At 52.6% G+C, this 17131-nt stretch overlaps 1 protein-coding gene across 3 annotated transcripts; it reads left to right on the top strand.

The window, feature by feature from the left end:
* Positions 1 to 585: 585 nt before the first annotated feature.
* TXLNA (taxilin alpha) lies at positions 586 to 15535 on the top strand. 3 transcript variants are annotated; one of them, XM_058678238.1, is made up of 10 exons: positions 586 to 849; positions 1345 to 1665; positions 2929 to 3020; positions 7169 to 7339; positions 9321 to 9566; positions 11128 to 11247; positions 11480 to 11554; positions 12447 to 12539; positions 13708 to 13803; positions 14458 to 15535. In XM_058678238.1, exons 1-10 carry the CDS (start codon positions 684 to 686, stop codon positions 14782 to 14784), a joined length of 1707 nt encoding a protein of 568 aa, XP_058534221.1. In that variant the 5' UTR covers positions 586 to 683; the 3' UTR covers positions 14785 to 15535. The 3 variants fall into 3 exon arrangements, with proteins under 3 accessions (XP_058534221.1, XP_058534230.1, XP_058534225.1); XM_058678247.1 differs by having other exon boundaries at positions 9372 to 9566; XM_058678242.1 differs by having other exon boundaries at positions 586 to 816.
* Positions 15536 to 17131: the final 1596 nt, after the last annotated feature.

Genomic DNA, 17131 nt, shown 5'->3' on the forward strand with positions numbered 1-17131 from the left:
CCGCCTTTGCCCCGTCCTTCCCAGCAAGCTCCGCGCCAGCGCCGGCCACCAATTGGCCGTGGCCTGGGCAGGCGGCTCTCCGGGTAGCGGCTGCCCAGGGTTTCCGGTGCGAGGCCAGAGCTGCGGACGCCGTCGCCCGTCAGGTGGGCTCCGCTGCGGCGGGATGAGGCCTTGGGCCTATGACCCCGTACGCTTTCGGCCAGTGCGGAAAACTGTGATTTCTGCGCGAGGTGCAGCGGGGCGGCGGCGGCGCCGTGCGCAGGCGCGCGGCTGGAGGGCGCGCGGGGCGTGGGGTGGCTGCGCGCGCGCTCGCGGCGGCCCACGTGGGGCCTGAGGAGCGGCGGGGAGGGTCTGAGGGGAGCGTGCCGCCACGTCAGTCCGCGGGCCAGAGCCAGTCCCGCGCTGGGCCTGACGCGAGGGCCGTGTGGGGCCGGGAAGTGGTTTGGGGAAGAAGGAAGGCCGCCTTCCTCTGCCGCTTGCAGGAGCAGCGAAAACCTTGGCGGGCACACCAGGTTTTCCTGACTGCCGGGAGAACCGTTACCACCGTCCTCCCCCTTCCATTGAAGGCCCACCGTTTTTTGTTTGTTTGTTTAAGAATCTTCGTATGCCCGGCGGAGAATTTTGTGGATAGTAACAACTGTGTGTCTAAAGGATCTCCTCCTCACCTGACGTTACACAGCACAATGAAGAACCAGGACAAAAAGAACGGAGCTGCCAAACAGGCCAACCCCAAAAGCGGCCCTGGACAGCGTGAAGCCGCCCAAGCGGGAGGCCAGGGGCGGCCCGGCCGGACAGCCGCCGCCACAGAAGCCGAAGGTGCCAGCAGCCAGGCGCCAGGGAGAAAGGAGGGTGTGTGTGCCAGCTCGGCCTTCCCAGCCGGCAGGGGAGGAGGAGTGGGGGGCCGGAGCGCATCCCTCGTTGGGCTGCGGCCGGAGGGCCCCCCCACAGGCAGCCCCGCCGGTGGGGGATCAGGGGAGTCCCCAGCCAGCGAAGCCAGGTTCCTGTCACCAGTGTGGGTCTCCCCAGCCTCAGGGTGGAGACGTTTCTGGAACTGTTGGAAGAGCAGGTAACAGCTCTTGGAGGAGAGGGAATGGATGAGACAGTAGCCTCCTGCAACATGCCAGGCCGGGCACATGGGCTGGTTGCCTTAGGTGCTTCCTTCATGCTCGAACAAAACTAGATTTGGGTGGTTGTGAGAATTAGTAAGCAATAGAAGGGCAGAGAGGTTAGGCAACATTAAACCCAAACTAGTAAATTGGGCTGCATGTGAAAAATCCCGGGCGACGGGATTTTTTTGTCCCTCCACTGACCGTGCTGTTTGTCCCTCTGCCTCTGCTGCTGTAGGGGCTCAAGCCAAGACTGCCCAGCCCGGCGCCCTCTGCGACGTCTCAGAGGAGCTGAGCCGCCAGCTGGAAGACATTCTGAGTACATACTGTGTGGACAACAACCAGGGGGGCCCTGGGGAGCCCCCCGAACCTGAAGAAGCTGAGAAGTCACGCACCTATGCAGCCAGGAATGGGGAGCCAGAGCCAGGCGCCCCAGTGGTCAATGGTGAGAAGGAGACCTCCAAGGTGGAGCCAGGCCGGGAAGAGATCCGCACGAGTGAGGAAGTGGGAGACCGAGACCACCGAAGGCCACAGGAAAAGAAGAAAGCCAAGGGGCTGGGTGAGCAGAGGCTGGGGAGGGAGAAAGCTGGGGTCCGTCGTTCCTTCCCTGGGCTCCCCCGCTTGACCAGGCTTCAGGGGGTGTGCAGAGCACAGCCCAGGGTTGTTCAGTTTGGAAGTGAGTGAACATGAGCCTGACTTGTCACTGGGAAAACGGGGAGCAGGAGGCTTGGTGGGCTGTGTGGCAGACTGCTCACCTGCTGTATGACCTTGGACCTGTCCTCTTCCCCTCTCAGGGTCCTAGTTTCCACTTGCCTGCAGTAAGAGAATTGGATTAGGCCAAAGTTGTAAACTTGCACATCCGTGTGAACCAGGCTAGCCAGGGAGCTGCACGGGGGCCAAGCAAGGCCCTCCGTCGTGCGAACACGATGAACAACATGCTGTCAACGATGCATGCTACCAGGTTATAAAACTTCAGGCTAGATAAAGCTGAAAAAAAATTTTTTTTCAACATTTGCTAACTTAAATCCTAACAACTCAACAGGGCCCATGCAGGAGTTGGGTTCACTCATGTGCCTGGCCATCTCTGTGCTCATCTGGGGCCTCCAGGAGCTGAGCCTGGGTAGGCCAGGTTGGGTTGAGAATGGCAGCAGCCGCGGAGTGAGCAGGCAGGTGGGTGGGTGAGCTGGCGCCTGAGCCAGGCCCCTCAGTGGGGACATGGCAGCAACAGATGGTAGCAGCCTGGATATTGGAGAATGTCAGGTGTCTGACATTATACCAATGTCCTAGTTCCTGTCTTCTTTGCCATACCTTGTCACCTGGTGTCAAGGAGGGCACTTTTTAGAAGTCATAGGCTCACATATGGAAGGTCTTTTGATCTTGAGGTTCTCTGTTTGGCCACCTCTGGTAATGGGCCTCCGTGTCTCGGGGAGGCAGGAGACTTACTTTTTGGCTTCTTCTGTTGGAAGGCCCTACTTTGCATTGAAACTGGATAAACTTACAAATGGGATATCTTTTGTCTCTCTGGAGGGCAAATGATTTTTCCCCCACAAAGCAAATTCTGAGAATATTGTTTGTTCATTTGATAAGTGTTGGTTGAGCATGTGCTCTGATTGATGGTTCTGTGGGCAGGCTTGGGCTGTGCTGCTGCACAGGACTCTACACAGAAGGTAGCAATGAAGGTAGTCAGTTCAAGGAGCAAGTAAGTTACAGTTTGAGGAGCAAGTAAGTTACCCTAGGGGAGGGCTGCCTTATTGCGCAAGAGTGTGGAGCCTGGCCCGGAGGGGCTCCAGGCAGGAAGTACATGGAGTGCCTTGCTCTGCAGGAAAGGAGATCACGTTGTTGATGCAGACATTGAACACCCTGAGCACCCCGGAGGAGAAGCTGGCTGCGCTGTGCAAGAAATATGCTGAACTGGTCAGTCCCTCCAAGGCCCTGGCACCCTCCCTGCCCTTGGACAACCAGTGGGCCACCTGGCATAGGGGTGGGGAGGTGGGGGGCTTCATTCTGCTTGCACCTTTGTTTATGTGGCAAACAGGCAGTCAGTTCCCAGCTAGTCTCTTTCTGACTGACAGAGAAAAGGAAAGCTGCACGTTCCTTGAATGAAATTTCTCGAAGTGGTTCCCCAGGTAGTAGAGCCCCCGGCCACCATGTGGTCTTGCCATGTGGATCTCTGTATGTGTCTCCCCAGAGTGTAGAGTACCCAACACTGTTGTTACCACACTGGACAAAAACTTAACATTGATCACCTGATCATTCTTTTTATATATTTTTAAAAGATTTATTTATTTTTATTGGAAAGGCAGGTATACACAGAGGAGGAGAGACAGAGAAGAAGATCTTCCGTTTGATGATTCACTCCCCAAGTGACCGCAACGCCTGGAGCTGAGCCAGTCCGAAGCCAGGAACCAAGAGCTTCCTCAGGGTCTCCCACGTGGATGCAGGGTCCCAAGGCTTTGGGCCATCCTCGACTGCTTTCCCAAGCCACAAGCAGGGAGCTGGATGGGAAGCAAGGCCACCAGGATTAAAACTTTAGTGACTAGGCTACTGCGCTTGGCCCTCTAATTTTTTTGAAAGGCAGAAAGACAGAAAGTGATACTGGTTCGCATTCATTCCCCCGCCGCCTCCCTCCCTCGTCTTGGCTGCAGCAGCCTGGTCTGGGTTGGGCGGAATCCATTGGTTCAGAGCTCTGTGGGTTTTCCCACAAAGGTGAAAGGGAGAGCTGAATTAGGGGATCTGACAAGGGAACTTAGTGGGCCATCACCTGCTGCCTTTAGGTGGCATCAGCTGGAAGCTAAACTGGAAGTAACACATACTCCAATATGGGAGGTTAAGTGTAGCAGTCAGTGGCTTGGCTTGCTGTGCCACAATGCTGACCCCTTGTTTAATGTTTGTTTTTTTTATCCACTTGGAAGGCAGAGAAAGAACTTCATCTGCTGGTTCCGCTCCCCCAGATTTCCACAGCAGCCAGGACAGGGCCAACCTGAAGCCAAAACTCCATCCAGGTCTGGCAACACCTGAGCTGCCTCCCAGGATACACATTAGGAGGGAGTAGAATCAGGTGCTCCAGTATCTGATGAGGTGGGGGCTGCCTGCCTTTGACTATTCTCCTTGTACCACAGAGCAGTTCCTCTCGTTTTTGCCCACCCCTCAGCCCCTCCTCGTGGTGTTAGTCTTGTTCCAGAAGCCATGGGTGGCTCTGTGTGCTGCCCCACTCCTATCTTTGTCTTCTTTGTGGTAGCATTTAACTTGTCTCATTGTGTCATTAGTTCCTGTTAGTAAAGTGGAAGTCATTTCTAGAAACTTGACCCAGTTCAGGCCCAATGATTTTGGCAAAAATCCCTCATGGCTCATACTCTACTTCATGTTGCATCACAAGAATCATGAGATTTGGCAGTGTTAACGCTGTAGTCTTGCTCAAGGGCGTGACATCCCTCATCCTCCCTTGTGAGTTCCCCGTCAAAATCTGAAAAGATTGATCTATTGATGGTTGGTACCTAGTTATTTAAAATTGTTTTGTTTAAATATGGTATCTGCTAATCTCCTGTGAGGACCTTTTCTAACCTATAAAATAGGGAAAAATTGTACCTGCCTAATGGGATTTTTTGTAAGGCTTAAATAAGGAGAAGTCCTGAAAAAAAGTGAACCAGCCTGGACTAGCTGCTAGTATTAGAACTGGATGAAGTGCTGAGTAAACACGGGAAGCTGAGGGCCCACACACAAGGTCAGGGCATAGCTGTAGTGTTAGCACAGTTTAGTTTGTGTGAGGACAGGTGCTGGGGGACTGACAGAAGTGGAACTTGGGCCTCTGTTCCTCTGGTGTCTTCTATTTCCAGAGAAATTGGAAAAGATGGGCTTAGCTGGGGTGGGGAGGTGTGTGAGTAGGACAAAAGAGTTGTCTAGAAACGAAGTGTGGCCAGCATGAGAACTGGAGCTGGGCTTCTGGGCAGATGAGGTCTTGAATTTAAAGCAAGAGTTGTAGCAGGACTGTTCTGCTGCTGGTGCTGAGTAGGAGGCCTGACCAGGGCTGAGGAAGGACCAAGAGAGTTGAGGGCGTAAGAAATGTAAACCAGGACCGGTGCTCTGGCCCAGTGGGTTATATCTATACAGTTGTATAGAATTTATAGGATAAATCCCAAAAGTAAAATGGCCAGATCATGATATGCAGATTTGAATAAATTTTTACCAGATTACTTTTTTTTAAGATTTATTTTATTTTTATTGGGAAGTCAGATATACAGAGAGGAGGATAGAGAGAAGATCTTTTATCTGATGATTTACTCCCTAAGTGGCTGCAATGGCTGGAGCTGAGCCGAACAGGAGCTGGAAGCTTCTTCCGGGTCTCCCATGCGGGTGCAGGGTCCCAAGGCTTTGGGCCATCCTCTACTGCTTTCCAGCACTGTTATGGGATCCCGGCACGTGCAAGGTGAGGACTTTAGCCTAGGCTACTGTACCAGGCCTGCCAGATTATTTTTCAGCAAGGGGACACAGCTTTGCCAATCATAGGTATTACTAGATGGTAACAACTTGATCTGTAGGGGCTCAGGTAAGATAAAAGCTCACTGGACCCGGCAGCGGCGTGGCCTAGTGGCTAAAGTCCTCGCCTTGAAAGCACCAGGATTCCATATGGGCGCCGGTTCTAATCCCGGCAGCTCCACTTCCCATCCAGCTCCCTGCTTGTGGCCTGGGAAAGCAGTCGAGGACGGCCCAAAGCTTTGGGACCCTGCACCCACGTGGGAGACCTGAAGAGGTTCCCGGCTTTGGATCAGCACAGCACCGGCTGTTGCGGTCACTTGGGGAGTGAATCATCGGACAGAAGATCTTCCTCTCTGTTTCTCCTCCTCTCTATATCTGACTTTGTAATAAAAGTAAATAAATCTTTAAAAAAAAAAAAGATAAAAGCGCATTAAAACAAGAATACTGAGGGACAGGTGCTGTGGTGCAGCACGTTAACTTGCTGCCCAAGGTGCCTTCATCCCAGATCCCAAGGCTGGTTGGAATCCTGGCTACTCTGTTTCTGATCCAGCTTCCAGCTGGTGTGTATTGGAAAACAGAACATCAGATTCCGTGCTAAGTGCCAGTTGAAACCCGGCTGCTTAGTTTCTCACCCAGCTGCCCGCTAATGTTCCTGGGAAAGCACAGAATGCCCAAGTGCTTGGATCCTTGCATCTATGTTGGAGACCCAGATGGAGTTCTGAAAAAGAGCTGAACGGAAGTGAAAGGGTGGTAAGGTCAGCAAGTTGGAGGTCCAGCAGAGTAGGACTTTCTGGGAACCTCAGAAGCAGTGGGAATGAGCTGAAAAGCTGTGGGAGTGGACCTGATTGGGCTACTGGAAAATGAGATAAGGGGGTGCAATTCCTTATAATGACAAAATCTAAACCTGTACTGTCCAAGACAGTGGGCTGTAGCTTGTGGACTCAGAGTGGGTAAATGTAAGAGACGCATCAAGTTTCAGAGACCTGAGATAAAAGAATATTAAAATTGTCAGTGTGTGTATTACATTAAGTATGTTTTACTATTTCCATCCATGTTTAGTGTGGTATGGCCACCACATTACGTGTGTTGGCTGCACTGTGTTCTATACAGGGCTGACTAGGATCACGGAAGGGGAGCGGAGCTGGGGGAGGCCAGCAAGTCAGGAGCACGTGTCTACTCAGACATGGCCAAGAAAGAAGGTAGCTGTTGTGTTGGAGAGATCGGGGATGAACTAGTACCAGAGTCCTGTGGGGTGATGGGGTCTGATAACATCCCAAAGCCTCATCCTAGGGCAGGAGTGTCAAGAGTTGGGGCCCATGATGTCTTGGGCTGAGATCTGCTACCTGTGTAACCCATACTTGTCCTAGAGGGTGTCCATTTGTCCCTAAGGTGGGGCCCTCAGAGTTAAGGGGGAGCGTAGGTGAGTAAAGCACGAGCCACGGGAGGCCTGGGAGAACAGCCTGAACTGCTGTTGCTGCCGTTGAGGGGCAGTCAGGAGAGGGCTGTGCAGAGGGTGTAGCTCAGCTGCAGCTGGAGCCCCTGGGGTCGGGAAGAGGGCCCCACCGGCACTCCTGCCCTGCCGTCCCCAGCTCGAGGAGCACCGGAACTCACAGAAGCAGATGAAGCTCCTGCAGAAGAAGCAGAGCCAGCTGGTGCAGGAGAAGGACCACCTGCGCGGCGAGCACAGCAAGGCCGTCCTGGCACGCAGCAAGCTTGAGAGCCTGTGCCGGGAGCTGCAGCGGCACAACCGCTCCCTCAAGGTAAGCCGCCAGCTCCCTGGGACAGGCCTCTCTGGGCTTGTCAGCTTCCACTTGTGTTTGGTAGGCTTGCTGCTTAGAAAGCAGTACAGGCTTTTGGCATGACAGTACTTTTCCCTGTGATGCCCTACCTTCTAACAGCTGGAACCCATTGACACTGTGTGGAAGTGAAGGCCAGAGCTGCTGAGGAAACTCAGGATGCCCTGGCCTAGATATACCGAAGCTTTACTTGAAAGAGAGAAAGCTCCCACTAACCAGTTCGCTCCCCAAATGCCTGCAATAGCCACAGCTGAGTAAGACCAAAGCAGGAGTCCGGGATTCCATTCAGGTCCCCAAGATAGGGAAGTACCTGCTGCCTCCAGGGTGTGCATTAGCAGGAAGCTGAAATGGAGAGTGGAACCAGGACTAGAACCCAGGCACTCTGATTAGGGGTGCAGGTGTCCCAAGCAGCATCTTTTTTTTTTTTTAAAGATTTATTTATTTTTATTGGAAAGTCAGATATACAGAGAGGAGGAGAGATACAGAGGAAGATCTTTCATCCGATGATTCACTCCCCAAGTGACCACAACAGCCAGTGCTGTGCCGATCCAAAGCCAGGAGCCAGGAACTTCCTCAGGGTCTCCCACGTGGATGCAGGGTCCCAAGGCTTTGGGCCATCCTCGACTGCTTTCCCAGGCCACAAGCAGGGAGCTGCCGGGCCCGGCGGCGTGGCCTAGCAGCTTAAGTCCTCGCCTTGTGGGGCCCAGCGGCGTGGCCTAGCGGCTAAAGTCCTGGCCTCGAAAGCCCCGGGATCCCATGTGGGCACCGGTTCTAATCCCTGCAGCTCCACTTCCCATCCAGCTCCCTGCTTGTGGCCTGGGAAAGCAGTCGAGGACGGCCCAATGCATTGGGACCCTGCACCTGCGTGGGAGACCTGGAAGAGGTTCCAGGTTCCCGGCTTCGGATCGGCGCATGGGCCCGTTGCGGCTCACCTGGGGAGTGAATCATCGGACGGAAGATCTTCCTCTCTGTCTCTCCTCCTCTCTGTATATCTGGCTGCAATAAAATGAATAAATCTTAAAAAAAAAAAAAAAAAGAAGGGAGCTGCTGGGATTAGAACCGGCGTCAATATGGGATCCTGGCATGTTCAAGGCGAGGACTTTAGCTGCTAGGCCACCATGCTGGGGCCCCCAAGCAGCATCTTAACTGATGGGGCTGTATATGTATGTATATCCTTAGGCAGTTGTATAGAATTTATCCATCGGATAAATCCCAGAATTAAAATGACTGGATCTGAGTATGTCAATTTGAATAGATTTTTGCTAGATTGCTTTCCAGCCAGGGGACACAGCCTTGCCAACCATGGGTGTTACTAAATATTAGCAGTTTGGTCTGTAAAGACACAGGTAAGATAAAAGTGCATTGAAACAAGAGTGCCGACAGGCAGGTGTGGTGGTGCAGCAGGTTACGTTGGTGCCTCGGGTGCCTGCATCCCAGATCCCAGTGCTGGTCTGAGTCTTGGCAGCTCTGCTTCTAATGCAGCCTCCAGTTGCTGTGTACTTGAAAGCAACAAATGGTGGCTGAGATCCTCAGGCCTTTGCCACCCACACGTGAGGCTCAGATGGAGTTCTTTGCTCCTGGCTTTCACCCAGCCCAGCCCTGACTGTGTGCCCATTTGGGGACCCAAACCAGCAGATAGGTGATCGATGTCTTTCTCTGTCTTTGAAGCAGATAAAAACCATAAGTAAACACTAAAAAGAAAGCAAGAATATTTATCCTGAAATCTGGAAGAATTGACTTCAGGATATCTGAATTAGTTCAGAATGGCGTTTACTTGTGTGCCCACATTTCTAGGGGCTCTCACTTGATGTTGCCCACTACGCAGAGGGAGTCTTTAAGCTGTCCACTGCACAACACTGTATTGCCTGGTTCCTCACTGTAGGAGTAGGGGTGCTGTAGGCAAAAAAAAAAAAAATGTGTGCAGTAGTAGGGAGCACTTTGCAAGGCTGGCTGGGGAGCGGTGGATGGTGATGCTGGGGCTGACTTCTGTGCCCAGGAAGAAGGTATGCAGCGAGCCCGAGAGGAGGAGGAGAAGCGCAAGGAGGTGACTTCACACTTTCAAATGACCCTCAATGACATCCAGCTGCAGATGGAGCAGCACAATGAACGCAACTCCAAGTTGCGTCAGGAAAACATGGAGCTGGCCGAGCGGCTCAAGAAGCTGATTGAGCAGTATGAGCTACGAGAAGAGGTGAGGCTGCCCTACACAGAGATGAGGGCAAGAGATTGTGAGCTTCCGGTGCATGCTGGGTGCCAGGACCACACTTTCAAGCTTGTATCGCTCTGCCTTTTCTGTCCTTGGGGGGGAAGCAATGTCAGTCCTCCTGGAGGAGGAGCTGGGGTGGGGTGGAGGGACAAGGACTTTAGCCCCAGGTCCCAGACACCTGGGCTGAATGTGTATTGGAATCAAAGCTCCCCAGATGTTGGAGTGGACATGTACCTGTGCACTCCCAGCAGAGTCAGGCCTTGGGGCAGCCCTTCCAGGTCAGAGACGCTGCAGTTTATGCAGTGAGGTTTCTAGGTGCTCATCTAGATGATATATAGCTTTATGATAATGGTACAGGTCAAGTTTGGCTCCCAGCTTAGCACCATTACAACTTTCAGAGTTTGGAATTACAGTGTAGGAACTGGACCCTGGGCCATGATGGCCTCCAGAGTCTACTCCAGGAGCCCTTGCTGCTCTACTGCTCCTGTCACTTGGAAGGGCTCTCCAGGCTTCGCATGCCCCTTGCCTGTTGTCATTTGGCTGTGCTGGGTCATCGTTTCTTCGACCAGACAAGGGAAATGAGCATCAATGTCACAAGTCAGAGCGAGGCCTGCTGTGGCTGTACCCTCTTGGCCCCACAGGCCACTGTGGCAGTGTGTGTACAGGACCTGTAGAAAACTCCGTGAGTCACTCCTTCCCATCTGTACTCCATCCTGTGTGACAAGGCTGCTTATGACACATCTGTGTTAAGGGAACTTACTCTCTGGGTCTTAACCCCAAGCAATGGGATGTAGAGGCTTCCTGGGCCCCAAGAGTGTGGCACTGACTCCAAGAATCTAAGAACCCTTGCTCTTCCTGATGCAGCGGCGGGGCCTTGGTGCTGCCTGTGGGGGAGGAAGTCAGATCTGCCAGGTTCCACAGCTTCCCCTGTGCAGCAACCCAACCCCTGCCAATATTTTCCGGTGCCCCCATCCTACCCCTTCCAAGACTCAGCCCTGCAGCACAGGATACAAGAATGTGGCATATTGGTACCTGGATGCTTTTCTCTTGCTATTCAAAAAGTAAATCAGAATCTCCTAAGCCTTAGCCACAGGTAATTCTGTGGTTTCATCCTTGAAGTGGGACTGGCATGCTCACCTGGTTCAGATTCCCAGCAGGCACGACAGCCATTCCTTAGGCTGCAAGTGTCCAGTTTGTGCCCATAGTTTCAGGCATCCTGGCCACCTGAGTAAGAGCATTGTGTCCGTAGAGGCATTATCTTGGCTCTTTCTTCCTGTGTTTGGTAGGGAGTCAGGGACCACAAAATGAAGGCTGCCAGACATACAGGGGATAGGCCGTGGGGCCAGAGGTTTCAGTGGATCTACTGCATGGCTTCCCAGGATCTGATTGCATCCATCAACTCCTGTGATTGACTCTGGGTGAGGAAGGAAGTGCAGGGAGTCAGAGTCCATCGCCTGTGGTGTAATGTGAAGGTCGAGCATGTCCAATGGAGTTGGAAGGCTGGGCCTCAACTGATGAGGTGGCCCCTCTGTCATCTTTGCTGCAGCATATTGACAAAGTCTTCAAACACAAGGATTTGCAACAGCAGCTGGTGGACGCCAAGCTCCAACAGGCCCAGGAGATGCTAAAGGAGGCAGAGGAGAGGCACCAGCGGGAGAAGGACTTTGTGAGGCTCGGGCCCCAGGCCTGGGAGGGAGGGGCAGAAGATGGGCTGGGTTCTGGCTTGGCTCAAAGTCAGATCTGAATTGGGAGTGGCTGCTCGCTGGCCAAACCAGGCTCTGCTCTTTAGACATAAGTTTGAGGGGAGGCCTCAGTGGGTCCAGGGCTTGTGGTTTAATAAGGCCCAACAAAGCCCTTGGGGGCTTCTGACAGGGTCTGGGCTCCTGTCTTGGAAATAGCTCCTGAAAGAAGCAATGGAGTCGCAGAGAATGTGTGAGCTGATGAAGCAGCAGGAGACACACCTGAAGCAGCAGGTGAGGCCGGGCACCCTGATCCTGACTCTCCAAGGCCAGAGGGGTGGGTGAGCGGGTGTCAAGTGGAACCCATATTCCAGGACCAGCTCTGCACCGTCTGTCCTTGCCCTGGGCTGAGTCTGTTCTTGCTAGACTTGCCCAGCACCTGTGTGGTGGGGACCTGGTGGTGAGGTGAGCAAAGGGCCTTCCTTCCATGTTCTGAGGCCTTGTGGATTTTGAGGACATGGGGACAGAGCAATTGTTTCTAATGACATACATTTTACTGATTTGGGAAGAAAAGCTTAAAGATAAATACAAAACCAAAATAGAAATACAAAAAGCAAATATTCCTTTTCAGGGTTTGCGCTTTGTCCTAACATCCTTCCAGACATATGGTCTATTTTCTTTGGTGGTGGTTTGTTTTTTGGTCTGGTTTAGTCGTTTTTTTTTTTTTTTTAAAGATTTATTCAATTTATTACAAAGTCAGATATACAGAGAGGAGGAGAGACAGAGAGGAAGATCTTCCATCCAATGATTCACTCCCCAAGTGATCTGCCACGGTCCGGTGCGCGCCGATCTGAAGCCAGGAACCTGGAACCTCTTCCAGGTCTCCCACGCGGGTGCAGGGTCCCAATGCATTGGGCCGTCCTCGACTGCTTTCCCAGGCCACAAGCAGGGAGCTGGATGGGAAGTGGAGCTGCCAGGATTAGAACCGGCGCCCGTATGGGATCCCGGGGCTTTCAAGGCGAGGACTTGAGCTGCTAGGCCACGCCGCCGGGCCCGGTCTGGTTTAGTCTTAAGGAAAGTGGATCACAGTGGAATTGTTGAACCTAAAGTTCCCAGGAGTGTCTTTTGTGTGTGGACGGAAATGTCTTCCAGAGAAGTCTTACTATGGTCTAATTTTCTCACACAGCTTGCCCTATACACGGAGAAATTTGAGGAGTTCCAGAACACTCTTTCCAAGAGCAGTGAGGTGTTCACCACATTCAAACAGGAGATGGAAAAGGTAACTGAGCTTCTGGCTAGGTGTGGCTCCTAAGACTCAGGCTGCATCATCACAGTGAAACCCTGCCCCCGCCTTCCAGAATCTCCCACCAGGCCTCAGGGGCTGTTCACAACACTGTGATGGACGGACACCATAGCCTTTTCTCCATGCACACCCTCCTGGTTCTGCCCACGTCCAGCGGTTCCTCTTTACCTCCACCCTGTACCCAGCCCCTTCCTTCCTCTGGTAGGATCAGGGTTTTGGTTTGTTTGTTTGTTTTATTTGAAAGGCAGAATTGCAGAGTGAGAGATCTTCCATTTGCTGGTTCACTTCCCAAATGGCTACAACAGCCAGGACTGGGCCAGGCTGAAGCCAGGAACCTGAGATTTCTTTTGCTTTCTTTTCTTTTTTTTTTTTTTTTAAGATTTATTTATTGTTTTTATCTTATTTTATTTTTAAAGATTTATTTATTCTTATTGGCAAGTCAGAGAGGAGGAGACAGAGGAAGATCAATCTCAAGGTTCACTTCCCAAGAGGCTGCAGTGGCCAGAACCGTGCCGAGCTGAAGCCCGGAGCCAAGAGCTCTTCCAGGGCTCCCACACGGGTGCAGGGTCCCAAGGCTTTAGGCCGTCCTTGACTGCTTTCCCAGGCCACAGGCAGGAAGCTGGATGGGAAGTGGGGCTGCCAAGATTAGAACCGGCACCCATATGGGATCCCAGCCTGTTCAAGGCAAGGACGTTAGCCCCAATGCCACTACGCTGGTTCCTATTTTTTATTTTTACAGTCAGATATCAAGTGATGAGTTTAGCCACTAGATTACCGCACTGGGCCCAGGAACCTGAGATTTCGTCCAAGTCTCCCATGTACATGACAGGGGTTTGAGCGCTTGGGCCATCTCACTGCTTTCCCTGGGGGATTAGCAGGAAGCTGAATCAGAACTGGAGCAGCTGGGACTCATGCCAGTACCATGTATGGGATGCCAGCATCTCAGGCAGTGGCTTAACTTGCTATGCCACAATGCCAGCCCCAGATCTGACCATTTCTAGTTATTGATGACAGACACTTGAGCCTTCCGGGTGGGGAGGCAACCCATGTGGCATTACCTGGATCTTTTAGAGTTACTCCCTGCTTCAGAACTGTGATTGTGCTGTCAGCCCATCTGATTATTCTGATCTGTCCCCTGACGCAGATGACTAAGAAGATCAAGAAGCTGGAGAAAGAGACCACTATGTACCGGTCCCGGTGGGAGAGCAGCAACAAGGCCCTGCTTGAGATGGCCGAGGAGGTGGGCCCCCCAAGAACTGCAGACAGGGTCTCCGTGTGCAGTTAGTACACAACGGGCCCCTTCCTGTGTAGTTTGCAGTTGGTGACGGAGTGGAGCTGGGGCCCAAGTAGCGGCAGTGCCAGTCATCCCCCCATGGGACACGTGTAGAGGAAGTGAGGGGATCCAATGGAAGACAGGAATAAAAAAGGCAGAACACAGCCGGGGAGGGTCTGGCTGGGGTCAATGAAAGGCATGGTTTGCAGGCAAGGCGGCCCAGATAATTTGTGATTTTTGTGGCTGACAGTGTGGAGGAAAGAAAGTGACACTGGAGTTACAGCTGCAGGCCAGACCTTGCTAGATGTTGTGGATAGGCCAGTCCACTGAGCGCTCTCCAGAGACCGGAGCTTGGTGTTAGCAGTCCTGTTCCACAGATGAGATAGGCCCGAAAGCCAAGGACTTGCCAAGGTCATCTGGAACACATTGTCTGCTGTGCAGGCCACATCCCTTCCCTGCACTTCACTGCTGCCAGCTAAGTGGTGGCATCAACTCTACTAGAAGGGGCTAACTTTGGACTCTGGTCTGCTTCCAGACATGTTGAGGTGTTTGCTGCCAGGTGATATGCTGAGTGAGGAGGTTGACAGGATGGCACTGAGAACCCTTTTCCCCCCCCCCTAGAAAACCCTCCGGGACAAAGAGCTGGAAGGCCTGCAGGTGAAAATCCAGCGGCTAGAGAAGCTGTGCCGGGCCCTACAGACAGAGCGCAATGACCTCAACAAGAGGGTGCAGGACCTGAGTGCCAGTGGCCAGGTCCCCCTCGGTGACAGCGGTCCTGAGCAGAGGCTGGAGGCAGCCACCACCTCCAAGGAGCAGGGGGCCGAGGTGCCTGGGGCGCAAGTACCCACCTCCCAAAGGGCCACAGAAGCTCCTTGCTGCACAGGAGTACCAAGCACAGAAGCATCAGGCCAAACAGTGCCCCAGGAGCCCACCTCTACCACCGGCTAGAGGGCGTGGTGCTTAGGGCATGCTGGAAGGGGAGCAGGCAGCCCAGCCCGGCCTGGTCCATCCACGGCTCCCACCTTATCACTTCAGTGCTCAGGCCATGCTGGCCTGGCCTGGCTGACACCTGACCCAGCTGGCACCTGACCCTTTGCAGTTTGGGATTTTGTGGGTCAGTTTTACATACATTTGGCACACATGCAAGGCCTCATGCACTTACGTCTGAAAGTGTGCCATGGACTTGCGTTGAAGATGACGGTGTGGACAGATGAAGCCAGCAGCTCCCTGGTGAGCTAGAGTTCTCCCGAGGAGGTGCCATCTGCAGCTGTCATCACCATGAGCTGGCAGGACAAGTTCCTCAAGTGTTGCCCTGCCAGCTTCAAGGCTGAGACCCTTCCTGGCTGTCTAAAGCTCGTAACAGGTGACACATAGCCGGGCCCCGCCTGCACTTCTCTCTGAGCCAAATAGGGCTGGGACGGCTGGGCTCCCTGGCTGGCCTGACTCAGAGAAATGTCCCCATGGCAGGCACCTGGAGCTGAGCATGGAGCTGCTTTCCTGCCTTGGAGAAAGGACAAGAGTGTGTGGTGGGATCACTGGTTGCTGGTTGGGAGCCCTAGGGCACTGCTTCCCCTGCCCGCTGGTATTGCCAGGACCAGGCCGATGATGCTTCTCAGTAGCCTTACCATTCACAGGTGCCTCTCCAGCCTGCACAAAGGAGTGATGAGATCATCCAAAGGATTCTTTCTGAAGGGGTTTTCATTTTGTTTCATTTCGTTGCACATGATGGTTTCTATTGAGGAGCCTTGAAGGAAGGAAGAGGGGTGCTGTAGCAGTGGTCCCTGGGTACCTGGCCTCCCGTGTCCCACACCCCTCCCCGTCCCTCTCTGCCATTATGGTGCTGAGGTTTCTGTTGGGTGAGATCAGATTGTTCAGAGAAGAGGCCTCCAATGGCTTTTCTGCAAGCTTGTCTATGGGCTTCTGTCTTGAGAGACCAAACCGATTCCCATCACTGGCCTCCTCCTGCAGCACTTTGCTGTGCCCAGGGCCAACTGCTGGTCTGCTTTGGGGGGCTCCGTCTCTGCTTCCTGTCCCCCAATCTATCTGACTACAATCCTTGAGGCTTCCTTGTTCCTGTGCCTGGCACCTCTGCCTAAGGAATAGCCCTCTGGGAGTCCTGCTCTTCCCACACCAGAGTCCCTGCTGTTTGAGAGGCAGGACATGAGACACGGCTTCTGGCTGAGTCACAGACCACTGCACTGTGGCTGCAAGTGGCACGTCAGCCTCCGGGTCACGCTGCTGGGCACAACATGCTGGCAGGGGGATGAGCATCAGCTTGGGGAGGAAGGCTGTGCTGCACTAGGACCTGGGTCGGGTGCTTGGGATTTGCTTCCTGCTTGTTTCTTTGATGCTGGTTCATTGTTCTGTCCATTCGTTTTCTGCGGTTAGTCTGCTCTCAGACCCTAACTTAGGCTTCCCGGATAAGGGCGTCCTAACATCCCTCAGCGCTCCTGAGTTGTGTGCAACTTAGGCCAGAAGTGGCAGGCAAGTGGTACACCATTGCCTCCTGCCCCAATGGCAGAGCCCTTCCTGCTAATCACTGGCATATCTTTTTTTTTTTTTTTTTTTTGCATTCGGGTAGGCTTCTGAAGAACCTTCTTGGATTTTAATTACTGTCTTAAAGGCAGATTCACAGAGAGAGAAACTGGGACAAAGAAATCTTTCACTTGCTGACTTAATCCCCAAGTGGTACAACAGCTGGAGCCAGGACAGGCCAGGCCAGAGGCCTGGGAGTGTATCATTCAGAAGTGGCGTAGCCAAGACTCAATGCAGCACTCAAACTGAATGTCAGCATCTCAGGCAGCAGCTTAACTCACGGTGGCATGACACCATCCTCTGAAGAACATTTTAACAGATTTTCACGATTTGTAAAGTTGGTTCACTAACAAATATACAGTAACTTTTAAACAGCATAAGCAAAACCTAAGAAAAATTAATTTCTCTTAGCATTACTACATATTTAAAGATTTTGTTCTTACACTTTTCCTTCTAAAGAGGTCCAGGTGTAACTGGGTGTTAAGAACGCATTAGCACTTCTGGGAGTCATGGGTTTTACTTGGTAAGTCTGCAGGCCATCCAGCGGCTGGATGCAAACGAAGCTTTCCCTTTTGTTTTTGCAAGATTTGTCTTGGGTACATTTTCCATTTTTGACAAAACTTCATCTTGGTCCATTCCATTTGTTGTACTATTTTGTGCATCCAATATATTTTCTGCATTATCAACTTTGAGAGAAATGACCTTGCCAGGGTTTGTTTCTGTACTTTTAGCAGGTCTTCCTTTATTTGGTGCCTTTTTT

Source organism: Ochotona princeps, chromosome 2 (assembly GCF_030435755.1).
Source record: "Ochotona princeps isolate mOchPri1 chromosome 2, mOchPri1.hap1, whole genome shotgun sequence".
Taxonomy (NCBI): Eukaryota; Metazoa; Chordata; class Mammalia; order Lagomorpha; family Ochotonidae; genus Ochotona; species Ochotona princeps.

Coding starts and splice junctions, on each gene's coding strand:
- TXLNA (XM_058678238.1), top strand. CDS start 684: ATGAAGAACCAGGACAAAAAGAACGGAGCTGCCAAACAGGCCAACCCC. Junction 9,567..11,127: donor AGTATGAGCTACGAGAAGAG/GTGAGGCTGCCC, acceptor TCTTTGCTGCAG/CATATTGACAAAGTCTTCAA. Junction 13,804..14,457: donor TGCTTGAGATGGCCGAGGAG/GTGGGCCCCCCA, acceptor CCCCCCCCCTAG/AAAACCCTCCGGGACAAAGA.